The sequence below is a fragment of the Emys orbicularis genome, chromosome 7 (assembly GCF_028017835.1).
Source record: "Emys orbicularis isolate rEmyOrb1 chromosome 7, rEmyOrb1.hap1, whole genome shotgun sequence".
In the NCBI taxonomy this organism is placed as follows: Eukaryota; Metazoa; Chordata; order Testudines; family Emydidae; genus Emys; species Emys orbicularis.
Genome location: NC_088689.1, coordinates 130,041,641 through 130,057,534, shown reverse-complemented (window position 1 = coordinate 130,057,534; position 15,894 = coordinate 130,041,641). Strand labels below are relative to the sequence as shown.

The 15,894-nt window shown below is 45.5% G+C and overlaps 1 protein-coding gene across 1 annotated transcript; it reads left to right on the top strand.

Annotated features, from left to right (window-relative positions):
• The first annotated feature begins 3,084 nt into the window (after positions 1 to 3,084).
• On the top strand, positions 3,085 to 14,869 carry KCTD6 (potassium channel tetramerization domain containing 6). The gene is made up of 3 exons (XM_065407906.1): positions 3,085 to 3,159; positions 12,216 to 12,320; positions 13,498 to 14,869. Exons 2-3 carry the CDS (start codon positions 12,294 to 12,296, stop codon positions 14,182 to 14,184), a joined length of 714 nt encoding a protein of 237 aa, XP_065263978.1. The 5' UTR covers positions 3,085 to 3,159; positions 12,216 to 12,293; the 3' UTR covers positions 14,185 to 14,869.
• Positions 14,870 to 15,894: the final 1,025 nt, after the last annotated feature.

Genomic DNA, 15,894 nt, shown 5'->3' with positions numbered 1-15,894 from the left:
TGGGTGCAGGTGCTTCTGAAAATGAAGCTGGGGAAAGTTTGTTATTCTTGACCACGTAACAAAATTCTTGAGTCAATGTTTTTCGTTCAGAGGCGCCTGTGAAACTTAGCGGGGTTTCCGTAGCGTCAGGGATGTGCCTGTGAAAATCTGCCAATCTGCCCACGTTATAAGGCCTGGTCTACACTGGGGGGGAGGGGCAGGGAGCTATCGATCTCAGTTACACAACTTCAGCTACGTTCGACGAACTTAGACCTAGTCACCATGGTGTCTTCACTGCGGTGAGTTGACTGCTGCTGCTCCCCCGTCGATTCCACCTGCGCCTCTCGCAGCGGTGGAGTACAAGAGTCGACAGGAGAGCGTTCGGGGATCAATTTATTGCGTCTAGTCTAGACTTGATAAACGGACCCCCGCTGGATCAATCGCTGCCTGCCGATCCGGCAGGTAGCGTAGACATACCCTAAGCCTCTGTGGTTATGATAGGGGTTGCAGGTTGAAAAGGTGAGCTTGGCACTTGGAGTGGAAGGGACTGAGGTTTGCAATGGTCCTTACTGTCTGTGGGAGCTCGTTCCACACTCTGCTGGCTCTTGAGAAAGTGCACATGGGCTTCGTTCTTGTAGTAGTAGAACGTTCCATTAGCCTAAAGAAGAAGAGCTGCAGGCCACAGGTCTCACTCCAGAACATGAGTGTGTCACAAGGCACTTGCATCCCACTGCCCAAAGTTAAGTTGGTACTGGGGAGACTCTGGTAGTTGCCTTGTACAGTTCTGGCTGTTGTGCTGTGTCACAGTGTTTGGGTGTGGTGTCAGACAGTGAAGTCACAAGATCTCAATACTTGCACCAACACACACTAATGGGGTTTCCAGACACCACCCTGGAGCCTAAAGTGGCTCCCCTGGGACTGGGCTCTGCGCAGCCAGGGTGTGTCTTCTGTGTCATACAGTGCCTATGCTGCTCCACTGGGATACTGTCTCCATGTGATGTAGCCATGCTGGTCCCAGAGCTCCAACAGTTAAGTTAATGAGATGGGATAGATCCATCAAAATGGGGCTGGATCTGTGTATCCAAAGCAGGGGTCAGACTGGAAAAATCAGTGCTGGCAACACTCTTCAGGTGGAGCCTATACAGGAAGGATGGGCTCTACCTAAACCAAAATGGAACCAGATTGCTGGCACTTAAAAAGGTCATAGAGCAGTTTTTAAACTAATGGCTGGCAGACACATAGATAAACATAATTTGTCGGGGAAGAGTCAACATGCTTTATGTAAAGGGAAATCATGCCTCACCAATCTACTAGAATTCTTTGAGGGGGGTCAACGAGCATGTGGACAAGGGGGATCCAGTGGATATAGTGTACTAAGATATTCAGAAAGCCTTTGACAAGGTCCATCACCAAAGGCTCTTAAGCAAAGTAAGCTGTCATGGGATAAGAGGGTCCTCTCATGGATTGGTAACTGGTTAAAAGATAGGAAACAAAGCATAAGAATAAATGATCAGTTTTCAGAATGGAGAGAGATAAATAGTGGTGTCCCCCAGGGGTCTGTACTGGGACCAGTCCTATTCAACATATTCATAAATGATCTGGAAAAAGGGGTAAACAGTGAGGTGGCAAAATTTGCAGACAATACAAAATTACTAAAGATAGTTAGGACCCCGGCAGACCGCGAAGAGCTACAAAAGGATCTCACAACCTGGGTGACTGGGCAACAAAATGGCAGATGAAAGTCAATGTTGATAAATGCAAAGTAATGCACATTGGAAAACAGAATCCCAACTATCCATATAAAATGATGGGGTCTAAATTAGCTGCTACCGCTGAAGAAAGAGATCTTGGAGTCATTGTGGATAGTTCTCTGAAAACATCCACTAAATGTGCAGCGGCAATCAAAAAAGCAAACAGAATGTTGGGAGTCATTAAGAAAGGGCTAGATCAGGGGTAGGCAACCTATGGCACGCGTGCTGAAGGCGGCACTCAAGCTGATTTTCAGTGGTACTCACACTGCCTGGGTCCTGGCCACTGGTCCAGGGGGCTCTGCATTTTAATTTAATTTTAAATGAAGCTTCTTAAACATTTTAAAAACCTTATTTACTTTACATACAACAATAGTTTAGTTATATATTATAGACTTATAGAAAGAGACCTTCTAAAAACGTTAAAATGTATTACTGGCACGCAAAACCTTAAATTGGAGTGAATAAATGAAGACTCGGCACACCACTTCTGAAAGGTTGCCGACCCCTGGGCTAGATAATAAGACAGAGTATATCATATCGCTGCTATATAAATCCATGCACATCTTGAATACTGAATGCAGATGAGTCAATCTGTCTCAAAAAAGATGTATTGGAATTGGAAAAGGTTCAGAAAAGGGCAACAAAACTGATTAGGGGTATGGAACAGCTTCCGTATGAAGAGAGATGAATAAAACTGGGACTTTTCAGCTTGGAAAAGAGATGACTAAGCATGGATATGATTGAAATCTATCAAATCATGACTGGTATGGAGAAAGGAAATAAGTGTTCTTTACTTGTTCTGATAACACAAGAACTAGCGGTCACCAAATGAAATCATTAGGCAGCAGGTTTAAAACCAACAAAAGGAAGTCTTTCTTCACACAGCGCACAGTCAACCTGTGGAACTCCTTGCCAGAGGATGTTTAGCAGAACCCCAGTGGTGTTGTACGAATTACTGCACCCCAGATGTATACCTACAAGTAGTCATAGGTGCTGGCACTAGGGTGTGGGGGGCGCTGCACCCCCGGCTTGAAGTGGTCTCCATCAGACACAGGGTTCCCAGTTCAGTTCAATGGCTCTCAGCACCCCGGCTACACACAGCTTGTTCCAGCGCCCCTGGCGTGCGCAGCCTGCAGTCGCTGCCCAGCCTCTCTCCGGGGGGATTTAGTGGGAACTGGAGGAAGAGGAATTCCGAGCGGAGCAGGGGGTGCGCCCCGCCCCTCCCGGCTGCGGCAGCCGAGACACGCGCGTGCGGACCCCGCCCTGGCCAGCCCGGCGCTTGGCGGCGGGGGCGGGTGGGAGGAGCCCGGGCGCGGGGCGGGGCCGGGGGCGGAGTCAGGGGCGCGCGCCAGGAACGCCGGGCTCGCGCTCAGTTGTCCCCGCTGCTGTCGCCGGCCTCTCCACAGCCCGGGAGCCGCGAGCGCAGCCGGTGAGTGGGGGCCGGACGCCTGGGTCCCGTTCCCGGCGCTGGACCCGAGGGAGGGGCCGGACGCCTGGGTCCCGTTCCCGGCGCTGGACCCGAGGGAGGGGCCGGACGCCTGGGTCCCGTTCCCGGCGTTGGACCCGAGGGAGGGGCCGGACGCCTGGGTCCTGCTCGTTCCCCTCCCCGTTTCTCAGCCCGCCCCCGCTCCCCGGGGCCGCGGGGTGCAGCCGGGCCCAGGCGGGGGCCCCAGGGCGGAGGGGTGTTTTGGGGTCCGTGTCGTGACCCGCCAGCTGGATGCGGGGGCCGGGTTCTCACGCAGCTCCCTGAGCGTAGGACCGGTGCAGTCCCGGGGCCAGGTGTCAGCTCTACCCTGGGGGCTCATCCCTGCGACCCGCGGGAGGAAAAGCTCCCGCCTACATCCCTGGGCAGTCCGGGTCTCCATGGGGAGCCAGGGGACACCCGTGTGAACTGCTCCGCATGTTCGGGAGCCCCTCGCCCCAGTCTAGCAGAGTGGCCGGGCACATTTCCCTTTACACGCTGACTCGTCCCCGCCACAGCGGGTTCAGCTCTGTGTCTGATATTTCTGTTCTTTACTATGCTTTCAATCAGTTTGCCGCCTCCTGATTCAGGATTACCGGCCTGTAATTGTCAGGATCGCCTCTGGAGCCTCTGATAAAAATTGGCATCACATTAGCTATCCTCCAGTCATTTGGTACAGAAGCTGATTTAAATGATAGGTTACAAACCACAGTTAGTAGTTCTGCAATTTCACATTTGAGTTCCTTCAGAAATCTTGGGTGAATACTGTCTGGTCCTGGTGATTTATTACTGTTCAGTTTATCAATTTGTTCCAAAACATCCCCTGACACCTTTTAAAATGGAAAATTTTATAGCTAAAAGAAAAGGTCTGAACTATGTGTGTGTGTTTTGTTTTGTTTTGACAAAAATTGTTTGATAAAGCTCTCCCCCTTAAGAGTTGAGGATGCTATAAATGATAATAAAGTAACTAAGCATGCAGAGATGAAAACATTAAGACCACCTATTGTGTGTGAATTTTGTTTTCTTGTTTAAAGTTAAATAGCAATAAAGAGTAATATTTATTGTCTGTAACCTATTGTAGAAAAAAATTGGTTCTGGAAATGTATAAACCATGATTCATTGTGGAGTAAAGCAAAACAGCCGAGTTACAACCCTTGAACAGGGTTGTATTAAGGAAAAAGTCAAGTCATAAATATTTTAGTTAAGAATAATGCTGTGCTATGATTACATTTCTGTTGTATTTGCAAATGCAAGCAGCTTGTTGTGCCAGCTTGGTTTCTTTTAACTCAAGTGACTGCCTTAAATTTCTTCCATCCATTTTCTATGAAAATATTATCTTTCAAACTCTGTGCACAGCTGAGGAGAAGAGAGATTCAGTACAAATGTAACTACCTATACTTGAAGCTAGGACATTTGTTTCATCTATATATGTGTGAATGCCAGAGACAGTGACCTATCTTAAGTGGCTCTCTGGGAGCAGCTTGAATAGCGAAATGTATCTAACTGTGTAGTGGGAGTGCTAGCTTTGCAACCTTTGAGATGAGCTCTGCAACAGTCTTTAAGATGTCTATAAATTCATGAATAGAAAGCCAAGATACCTATTGAAGGCACACAGCCAGGGTTAATATTTTGATACTGGAGTAACCATTAAAGACTGGAACTAGGAGTGACTTTTAGTTGATTTATTGGAGAGAAATGATTAAGCTGTAGGCTCTAAAGCAGTTGTCTGCGGACAGTTGGTCTGCAAACAGCTGGCAGGTCACATGGTGCTGGCTGTCCTCTAGTCTAGCTGCTAAATTGCAGGAAAAGATAACTAAAAATAAGGAACGGTTTCCTAACATTGTATTATTGGGGTGAGGTTGGAGCATGGCACACTCTCTTCTAAAATGGGGTCCACACAGTGAAAAGCTTAAGAACCCCACTGGGTTAAATCTCTTCCAATCTGGCTTGAACCTTTGTCCACAGTGTAGATGGTGCAGATGAGAATGCTGAGATGGCTCTGATTATAATTTGTACTCTGAGCCTGCGCTGTCTCTCTCTTTCCCTTCTCCCCCCCTCTCCCCCCCCCCAAAGCTCCATTGAAGTAATGGGACTAATGACTGTAATAAGCACTATGCCTGATAGTAAGGTAGCATAGTAGATCTCTAGAGTCATGAAATATTAAACAACAATTTTTTCAGAAGCTGCACTGATATAAATGGGATCACACTGATTTGATATACTGGGATCATTGATCATTTATCATCAGACGGCCACTTATCATCAGTCACTTGCTTTCTACTGTTCGTTTGATTTTTTTTTTTTTCTCCATTGCTGAGGTAAAATGGCAAGCGTGCTTAACTGTTCTAGTGCTGTGTATCTTGCCTAAAGAAGCTTATTGAGGACCGTTTTCTTTAGCTGCCCTAAAATCAGCCTCAAAATGATGGTGCTCAATTAACCTTTTATTATGTGGTCAACATTCTGCATAGAGTGGGGGAAATGGCTGTGGGCTAAATAGGGCTTAAGTGGAGTCTTATGCTAGCTTGCTGATTTTAACCCCGAGAGAGCATTCATTCTCTTTAGTTGCAGATAAGTTATCTTAAAAGATTCTGTGGTTAAATCCCTTTATCTAAAATAATTCAATGCATTGAAAGGCAGAGCTGTCAAAGGCTTCCCTCGCCATTCTAGTCTGCCTCTAGATATTCATTATGCTTGAGTCGTACCTGACCAGAATAAATAATCCCTATACACGGAGTTGCCTAAAAGAGCAACCTAGAAACTTCCAGGCTAATGGCTAATGCTGATGAGGAAAGTTAATTGTTTCTAAAGCACATGGCATTTTAACTTATGATGTGATGCAGTTTTAATGCTGCTATTGAGTATTTCTAATGTGCTCCTCACTTTAATATTATCTTTGCCTAAGTAGATTTTTGTATGTCTACTGACTTTCAAATCCTACACAAAATCAATGCAGCTTATTGAATGCCCTTTATTTAATTATTTATTTATTGACACGTGGGCTTGTCTGAGCGAAGTGCTTTCATAAATTATTCACCCTGGTGTTACATAGCAGTGCTGTGATCAAGTGAAGCCTTTTGCTATGGTACAGACAGGAAGATGTAATCTATTTTTTCCCCTTTATGATCATCCAAAAGGGTAGCTTTTGCTTGATTTATCAATGCTGAGGGTTGGAAGGTTGCAGTTGACTGCCATCGGCTACATAATGGAAATTTGAAAAAGAAAATCTCTTATGTCGGTGAGCATGTACTGTCTTATTCTTCCTTTTTAAAATGTTACTGCTGCTTCACACCTACTTTGCAGACAGGAGGCTCTCTTTTCCCATTGTTTGCTGTGCAGTTTAAGTAGCCAGCTGTCCTTGATGCTCACTGTTCACAGAATATCAGGGTTGGAAGGGACCTCAGGAGGTATCTAGTTCAACCCCCTGCTCAAAGCAGGACCAATCCTCAACTAAATCATCCCAGCCAGGGCTTCGTCAAGCCTGACTTTAAAAACCTCTAAGGAAGGCGATTCCACCACCTCCCTAGGTAACCTATTCCAGTGTTTCACCACTCTCCTAGTGAAAAAGTTTTTCCTAATATCCAACCTAAACCTCTCCCACTGCAACTTGAGACCATTACTCCTTGTTCTGTTATCTGCTACCACTGAGAACAGTCTAGATCCATCTTCTTTGGAACTCCCTTCAGGTAGTTGAAGGCTGCTATCAAATCCCCCCTCATTCTTCTCTTCTGCAGACTAAATAAGCCCAGTTCCCTCAGCCTCTCCTCATAAGTCATGTGCCCCGGCCCCCTAATCATTTTCGTTGCCCTCCGCTGGACTCTCTCTAATTTATCAACATCCTTTCTGTAGTGGGGGGCCCAAAACTGGACGCATTATTCCAGATGTGGCCTCACCAATGCCAAATAGAGGGGAATGATCACTTCCCTTGATCTGCTAGAAATGCTCCTACTAATGCAGTCCAAAATGCCGTTAGCCTTCTTGGCAACAAGGGCACACTGTTGACTCACATCCAGCTTCTCATCCACTGTAACCCCCTAGGTCCTTTTCTGCAGAACTGCTGCCTAGCCACTTGGTCCCTAGTCTGTAGCAGTGCATGGGATTCTTCCATCCCAAGTGCAGGACTCTGCACTTGCCCTTTAAATTTAAATTTTAAATTAATGGAGATATCCTATCTCCTAGAACTGGAAGGGACCTTGAAAGGTCATTGAGTCCAGCCTCCTGCCTTCACTAGCAGGACCAAGTACTGATTTTGCCCCAGATCCCTAAGTGGCCCCCTCAAGGATTGAACTCACAACCCTGGGTTTAGTAGGCCAATGCTCAAACCACTGAGCTATCCCTCCCCATTGTTGAACCTCATCAGATTTCTTTTGGCCCAATCCTCTAATTTGTCTAGGTCCCTCTGTATCCTATCCCTACCCTCCAGCGTATCTACCACTCCTCCCAGTTTAGTGTCATCTGAAAACTTGCTGAGGGTGCAGTCCACGACATCCTCCAGATCATCAATGAAGATATTGAACAAAACCGGCCCCAGGACCGACCCTTGGGGCACTCCGCTTGAAACCGGCTGCCAACTAGACATGGAGCCATTAATCACTACCCGTTGAGCCCGACGATCTAGCCAGCTTTCTATCCACCTTACAGTCCATTCATCCAGCCCATACTTCTTTAACTTGCTGGCAAGAATACTGTGGGAGACCGTATCAAAAGCTTTGCTAAAGTCAAGGAATAACACCTCCACTGCTTTCCCCTCATCCACAGAGCCAGTTATCTCCTCATAGAAGGCAATTAGGTTAGTCAGGCATGATTTGCCCTTGGTGAATCCATGCTGACTGTTCCTGATCACTTTCCTCTCCTCTAAGTGCTTCAGAATTGATTCCTTGAGGACCTGCTCCATGATTTTTCCAGGGACTGAGGTGAGGCTGACTGGCCTGTAGTTCCCCGGATCCTCCTCCTTCCCTTTTTTATAGATGGGCACTACATTAGCCTTTTTCCAGTCATCCGGGACCTCCCCCGATCGCCATGAGTTTTCAAAGATAATAGCCAATGGCTCTGCAGTCACATCCGCCAACTCCTTTAGCACCCTCGGGTGCAGCGCATCCGGCCCCATGGACTTGTGCTCATCCAGCTTTTCTAAATAGTCCTGAACCACTTCTTTCTCCACAGAGGGCTGGTCACCTCCTCCCCATGCTGTGCTGCCCAGTGCAGGTCTGGGAGCTGGCCTTGTTTGTGAAGACAAAGGTAAAAAAACTATTGAGTACATTAGCTTTTTCCACATCCTCGGTCACTAGGTTGCCTCCCTCATTCAGTAAGGGGCCCACACTTTCCTTGACTTTCTTCTTGTTGCTAACATACCTGAAGAAACCCTTCTTGTTACTCTTAACATCTCTTGCTAACTGCAACTCCAAGTGTGATTTGGCCTTCCTGATTTCACTCCTGCATGCCTGAACAATATTTTGATACTCCTCCCTGGTCAATTGTCCAATCTTCCACTTCTTGTAAGCTTTTTTTGTGTTTTAAGATCAGCAAGGATTTCACTCTTAAGCCAAGCTGGTCGCCTGCCATATTTACTGTTCTTTCTACACATCGGGATGGTTTGTTCCTGCAACCTCAATAAGGATTCTTTAAAATACAGACAGCTCTCCTGGACTCCTTTCCCCCTCATGTTATTCTCCCAGGGGATCCTGCCCACCAGTTCCCTGAGGGAGTCAAAGTCTGCTTTTCTGAAGTCCAGGATCTGTATTCTGCTGCTCTCCTTTCTTCCTTGTGTCAGGATCCTGAACTCGACCATCTCATGGTCACTGCCTCCCAGGTTCCCATCCACTTTTACTTCCCCTACTAATTCTTCCCTGTTTGTGAGCAGTAGGTCAAGAAGAGCTCTGCCCCTAGTTGGTTCCTCCAGCACTTGCACCAGGAAATTGTCCCCTACACTTTCCAAAAACTTCCTGGATTGTCTGTGTACTGCTGTATTGCTCTCCCAGCAGATATCAGGGTGATTGAAGTCCCCCATGAGAACCAGGGCCTGTGATCTAGTAACTTCTGTTAGTTGCCGGAAGAAAGCCTCGTCCACCTCATCCCCCTGGTCTGGTGGTCTATAGCAGACTCCCACCACGACATCACCCTTGTTGCTCACACTTCTAAACTTAATCCAGAGACTCTCAGGTTTTTCTGCAGTTTCATACTGGAGCTCTGAGCAGTCATGCTGTTCTCTTACATACAATGCAACTCCCCCACCTTTTCTGCCCTGCCTGTCCTTCCTGAACAGTTTATATCCATCCATGACAGTGCTCCAGTCATGTGAGTTATCCCACCAAGTCTCTGTTATTCCAATCACATCATAATTCCTTGACTGTGCCAGGACTTCCAGTTCTCCCTGCTTGTTTCCCAGGCTTCTTGCACTTGTGTCTATGCACTTAAGATAACTCGTCCTGCTTTCTCAGTATGAGGCAGGAGTCCTCCCCTCTTGCGCTCTCCTCCTGGTATCCCACTTCCCCACTTACCTCAGGGCTTTGGTCTCCTTCCCCCGGTGAACTTAGTTTAAAGCCTTCCTCACTAGGTTAGCCAGCCTGCTGCTTGTTACCACAAGTCTGAGTGCTGCTCCAGTGTTATGGGGAATTTATCAGAAACCCTCCCCGCTCTTTCTCCCTGTTGTAATGCAGCTGTGTGTTGCACTTTGTGCTCAGGTTGAAGATTCTTTAAAGCAAATACAAGCTGCGAAGTCTTGTTTTCTTGACCACTAATTCCTTTACTGTTGATGACATGAATTCTAGTATATGGCAGTCGAGCTGGTGTTCTAAGGTTGTTCCCACCTTTTAGATCAGCATTCATTTGCTACTACACTGCTCTGAGGTGCTCTCCACCTCATGGGACTCCAATGTGATTAGTCGTATTTAACTGGGTTGCTTTTCATAATTTGCAAAAAGTGCCTGTGGCGGAGCTAGTACCTCATCGGCCCCTTAGGTCAGGGGGGTGGGAGGTAGCACAGACTCTCTACGCCCAAGTCCATGTTCTAAACCCTTCTGTAGTTTGCACAGGGTGGCCCAATGGCCTGAGTCCATCTACTTCCCCTTGCCGATTGGGGTAGTGCAGCCTAGCGGCTGGGGTCCATACAATGTGCCCCTAGGGCAGTGCAGCCCAATGGCCAGAGTCCACCTAATTCCTCTCCCCAGTGGGGGAATGCGGCCTAGCGGCCGGAGTTCATATAACTCACTGTGTGGGGCCAGCTCCTCTCAAAGGAGGGTGGCCCAGGTAGGGGGACCCGGGCCCACCCACTCCACTGGGTCCTGACCCAGGGCCCTGCTAGTGGCAAGTTCTCTTCACCAGTGGTCTGGCGGGGATCTTCCCAAAACACGCCGGCCCGAACGGTTTCAGCACCATTTCCCTTTAAGAACTCCCTGGGTCATTTCCTACCATATTCTCAGATTCAGCCAGGTCCGTGGCATCCTCAACTTCCCCTCTGCAGTGCGGCTGGACGTGTCTGGCCTCCGCGTCTCATGGTGCGAGCCTCTCTTCTGCTGGAGAGAGCAACGAGCCTCCTTCCCCTCCAGTGGTCCACCCTGACTGAGCAGCTCTGCAAGCTTTTATACCGGACTTCCAGGTGGAGCATGCCCGGGTGTGGCTTCCTCTGCTAGGAGGGAAGGATTAACCCCCGCTGAACCAGTGCGGGGCCAATCCGCCCCGTCATAGTGCCGGATTGGACACTGAAGTTCTTTCATTCTGAGATGCAGTGCGTGCTGTGGCTATATCACAGTTCTCCAAGTGCCTGGCTGACCTTTTGAGAGAGCCATTGTGCTCTGCTACGGGGCCTATTTGGAGCAGAAGGCATTGAACTATTCCACATTCTTCTGAAGTGGGTGATATGGACCCCCTGTTTGCTAGGGACTAAAAAGAAGAGCAAATTCTTTTTGGGTCTGAGTTTGAAGAGGTACAGAGGAATGTAGGGCTTTGTCTCAGCCAAAGCTTTGTGATTTCATTTGCTGGGTGATCATCGATTGGAGTGCTGTAAGGAGACTGAATACTGCAGCCGATCTTATTTGCCAACAACAGGGCTTGTAAAACATGTCTGTATGTATTTGTTTTTAAAAAGCTCTCCTAGGATTATTTTTGTACCAAACTGCTTATAGATTATAGATTTTTAAGGCCAGAAGGGATCTCCTGCATAACCCAGGCCGTAGGCTTTCACCCATCATTCCTGGAGTGGAGGGAGTCACTTCCCTGGCTGTGTGAGTGAACGCTCTTGAGGATATCTCTTAGAAAGTTATGGGCACAACTTTTTTTTTCAAACCATTCTTGTTGGAATATTGTTGAAAATGTATTCTGATTTCTTTATAAAAATGCATTGAAAAGTAAACTGCTTTGCAAGTTTCTATGGCAGCTGTGAAATCAGCTTGGGCTCTGGTTTCACACTTTGTGGTTCACACTCTGGCAGCCAAGTTGCAGTCCCCTCTAATGAAGCGTTAACTCCAGTGAGAATCTCACTGTTTTTTTGTTGTTGTTTTTTAAACACAGTGACTCGTGGGTTTCAGTACAATTTTATGCAGAATTACTGATTAATACCATTGAAATTATAATTATATACGTGTGTATCTATACACACACACACACCCCTCTAATCTATCTCTTGTGGCTGAAAGTCCATCTCAATAGGTGGGTAAATAAAGTTTCTGATTTATGTAACTGGGACTACTTATTAAACCATATCTCCTTTTCCCAAGTGAAATATGTGGTTGTCTTCTGAGTATAAATCATCTTCAAAGACAGACTCATTGTTTAATAAAACTGGAATGCTTAGGACAGCCTACAAAGTGATTACCAGTTGCTTCTAGAGACAGCAGTCTGAGCAACTGTGAAGGATATGCTGGAAGATCACATAGGGAAGTCCTCCTTTGTTAGATGCCTGTACTGTAGTGGCTTTGTAGTTGAATGCAAGAGACCGGTTTATGGCACAAGTCTGTCTTTGATTAGAAATATTCTGCTCTGTTCTTGTAAGTACTTACAGTCCGCCACATTTTTTTTTTCCCAACCTGCAGGGAATAGGAGGTGAATTGTGTGTCCTCCTAGCAGCCTTCAATTAAACTCAGACTACCATAGATCAAACAACAGAACAGATGGATAATGGAGACTGGGGATATATGGTAAGTGATCCAATATTAAGATGAATGCATGCTGAAAAATAGAATTGGGCTTTCCAGATTTTTATGTCGAATCTCTTGGCCTTGTGTATATACCCAGGGTTTAATGTTGAGTGAAGACAATTGAACATAGTAAAAATAATATAAGCAAATAGGTTTGTTTTTAATAAGTGTTTCATTTCATATTGTGTGTTGGGACAGTTCATGTTCTTAATCTTCAGCCAAATAGTAGTAGTTATTTAACACAACAGCAAGAAAAGGGTTACATTTCTCCGAAAAAGATACAATTTGATGATGGTCTAGAAAGCCACCTTTCTGGTATGCAAAGTTGGGGAAAAAATGTTCTCCCTTCCTGTTCCTTTAATTACTCTGCTGTCATTCTATTTGGAAAAGTATTCTTGCTTCTTCAACTTCATCTTTCATAACAAAACTAGACACACACCTCTTATTTTTCCTTCTCACCTCTTTCTCTAAACATCCTGTTCCCTTTTGTCTGTCTGCCTATCCGGCTGGCCCTCTGCCCTGATTGTCAGAATCAGTGCCCAGGATGGTGCCCTATCCTCTTTCTCCCCTGCCCTTTTAGGTGTGATCTGGATGCTGTAGCTGCAGGCTAGCTCTACTACTCTGGACTCTCCTCTACGTAGCATACTGTTTGCCTGATAGAGTTTTCTTTATGCTGTCCCCTAGCTGCACCTTTGAATGGAAGCTCTTGGTCCTAGATCTAAAATTACATTATGTCCTTTCATTTTTTCTGGGAAGAGGTTTTGTACCTACTCAGCTAGCTCCTTCTCGAGTAAGAGGGATATTGTGAAAGCAAGGAGCCAGAGGTGAAATTCTGACTCGTACCTTGGGGAAATCACTTATGCTGTGCATCAGTCTCTTCATCTGTAAAACAGAGAAAATATTTACTTTGCAGAGGATGAAATAGTTATTTGACATTGAGCTCTGGGCTTTAGTTAATACTTGTAGAGCACTTTGAAGATATGCTTTCTAAATTGCCAGGTGTGGATTATGGCTTGGTTTCTTGAATTTATTCCTGTATAACCCCATTGGTAGGTTTCAAACTGAACAGTTGCAATTCTTTCTAGGGCTGGCAGCTTTCCGACAGCAACTGCCACATGTTGGCGATAAGAAATCTCTCATGGTAGTTTGATAAACTCTGGAATTTCTTTCTTTCTAGATGACTGATCCAGTCACAATAAATGTGGGTGGACACTTGTATACAACATCCCTCACCACTCTAACAAGATATCCCGATTCAATGCTTGGGGCCATGTTCGGGGGAGACTTCCCCACTGCCAGGGACTCTCAGGGCAATTACTTCATTGACCGAGATGGACCACTTTTCCGGTATGTTCTTAACTTTTTAAGGACTTCAGAGTTGACTTTGCCACTGGACTTCAAGGAATTTGACTTGCTTCGAAAAGAAGCAGATTTTTATCAAATTGAACCCCTAATCCAATGTCTTAATGACCCCAAGCCTTTGTATCCTGTGGATACCTTTGAGGAAGTAGTGGAGTTGTCCAGCACACGGAAACTTTCCAAATATTCCAATCCAGTGGCAGTAATCATAACGCAGTTAACCATCACAACTAAGGTCCATTCATTACTGGAAGGCATTTCAAACCACTTTACCAAGTGGAATAAGCACATGATGGACACAAGAGACTGCCAAGTTTCCTTTACTTTTGGGCCATGTGATTACCACCAGGAAGTTTCCCTCAGAGTCCATCTGATGGAGTACATTACAAAACAAGGTTTCAGTATCAGAAATACAAGAGTTCACCATATGAGCGAGCGGGCCAATGAAAATACAGTGGAGCACAACTGGACTTTCTGTAGACTGGCACGGAAAACGGATGACTGATGTATGACTCCACAGATGCCATTTCAGTGGTTACATGCAACTTCCTGGAACAGCATACCTGAGAGAATCTGGTTTTGACTAAAGCAACAGCATGGGCTTTTTTTATGAGACTATTTATTAATAACCATTAAGGACTGGAGAAGTTACATGCTCTAGCAGATCTGTTTTTTGTCTTGTCCAGAAAAAGAGATGCATGTGCTTGTTCACACTGTTAAGACACTTTTTTAAAGAGGGAGTCTTAAAAATCAGTATGGTAGGAAATTTTATGTCCGCTCTTTCGACCTAAAGTGCTAAATTCACCTATTTAAATGGTCTCTAATCCATTTAATGCTAAAACACTGGGAGTAAAGAACAAACAGGATTTAAGATGCAGATGGGGGAAGTGCTAGCATCATGTAAACTAACCTAGTTTCTAAATCAATAAACAGTATTGTAATATTTTAGGAAAACAAATCCTACCCTTTTAAAGTACTTAAGTACGGCTTTTTACAGTTATTACAACTGTTTTTCTATGCATATAAATCAAGCAACCAAATATTATCTGTAGCCATGAAAATGTGATTAGAAATATTTATACTGGATTCTGAATGCAAAATATCCCTGTGGTAGAATTCATATTTTTAATGCCTGGTGAAATATTATTCCCAAGTGTAATGCCTGCCAGCAAGAAGCTAATAAAATGTCAAATATGGAAATAAGTCTTGTATTTTTTGTCTTCTCCTACTAATTTATTCTAGGAAAAAGGGGGGAGTAAGGTATATCAGTACAAGAAAGTGAAACTGGCCAAGCTCCTACTTTCCCTATTCTGGTGCATAAGAATATTAGCTCACTCTTAACATTCAACTTAATGGGCTTTGTAGCCTCATATTTCCATAGGGATAATTTCCATATTGAAAATTCAGAGGGGAAGTTATATATTTTGACTAATGGGAAGTTGGAAAGGACTAATGCCAGTTAAAAGATGCTAATCCAGGGTACATCTAGAGTCTGAATAACGATAACCTGGTGGGAAACATTATCCGGTTTCATATTCATCAAATCAATTGCCAGCACGTCTCAGAGCTCTCATCACCCTGCGCAGGGCTGCTTTTGTTGAAGTCGATGGGACTCTGGCTCCGCATTCTTATCTGCCAATTCCCTAGACACTTCTCCTGTCTCTTTTATGCATTCTGTAGAATTATTCATAAAAGATGCTAACAGGAATCAAAGTTAGAAGACACTGAAATAAATAAACTTGGTATCTGCTTTGAGTGACTAGGCCAGTGCAATTCTGCTTACTTCTCTTTCTAGGTTGTAATGTTTCTGTCTGCCTTAAATAATTCACAATCATCTCTAGGTATACAAACATCCTATTCACCTGGTCTAACTGATCTGGCCAGTATGGACCCCAGCATCCCGGGTGTGGTCAGAGAGAGCCTGGGCTTTGCAGCCTGGGCTACCACTTCAGCAGCTTTTTGGTTGGGCTTAGGGTATGTCTACACTGCAATAAAATACCCACGGCTGGTTCATGTCAGCTGACTCACAGAGCTCGGGCTGTGGGGCTACAAAATTGCAGTGTAGATGTCCATGCTTGGGCTCTAGGACTCTGCAAAGGGAGGGAGTCCAGGAACCCAGGCTGAGCCAGAACGTCTACTATGCTCCCACAAACCCAGGTCAGCTGACATGGGGCAGTCACAGGTGTTTTATTGCAATGTAAATATACCCTTAGAG

Excerpts from the sequence above, each read along its gene's own strand:
- KCTD6 (XM_065407906.1), top strand. The coding sequence starts at position 12,294 with ATGGATAATGGAGACTGGGGATATATG. Across the intron at positions 12,321-13,497 it reads ATGGAGACTGGGGATATATG|ATGACTGATCCAGTCACAAT; the intron begins GTAAGTGATCCA and ends CTTTCTTTCTAG.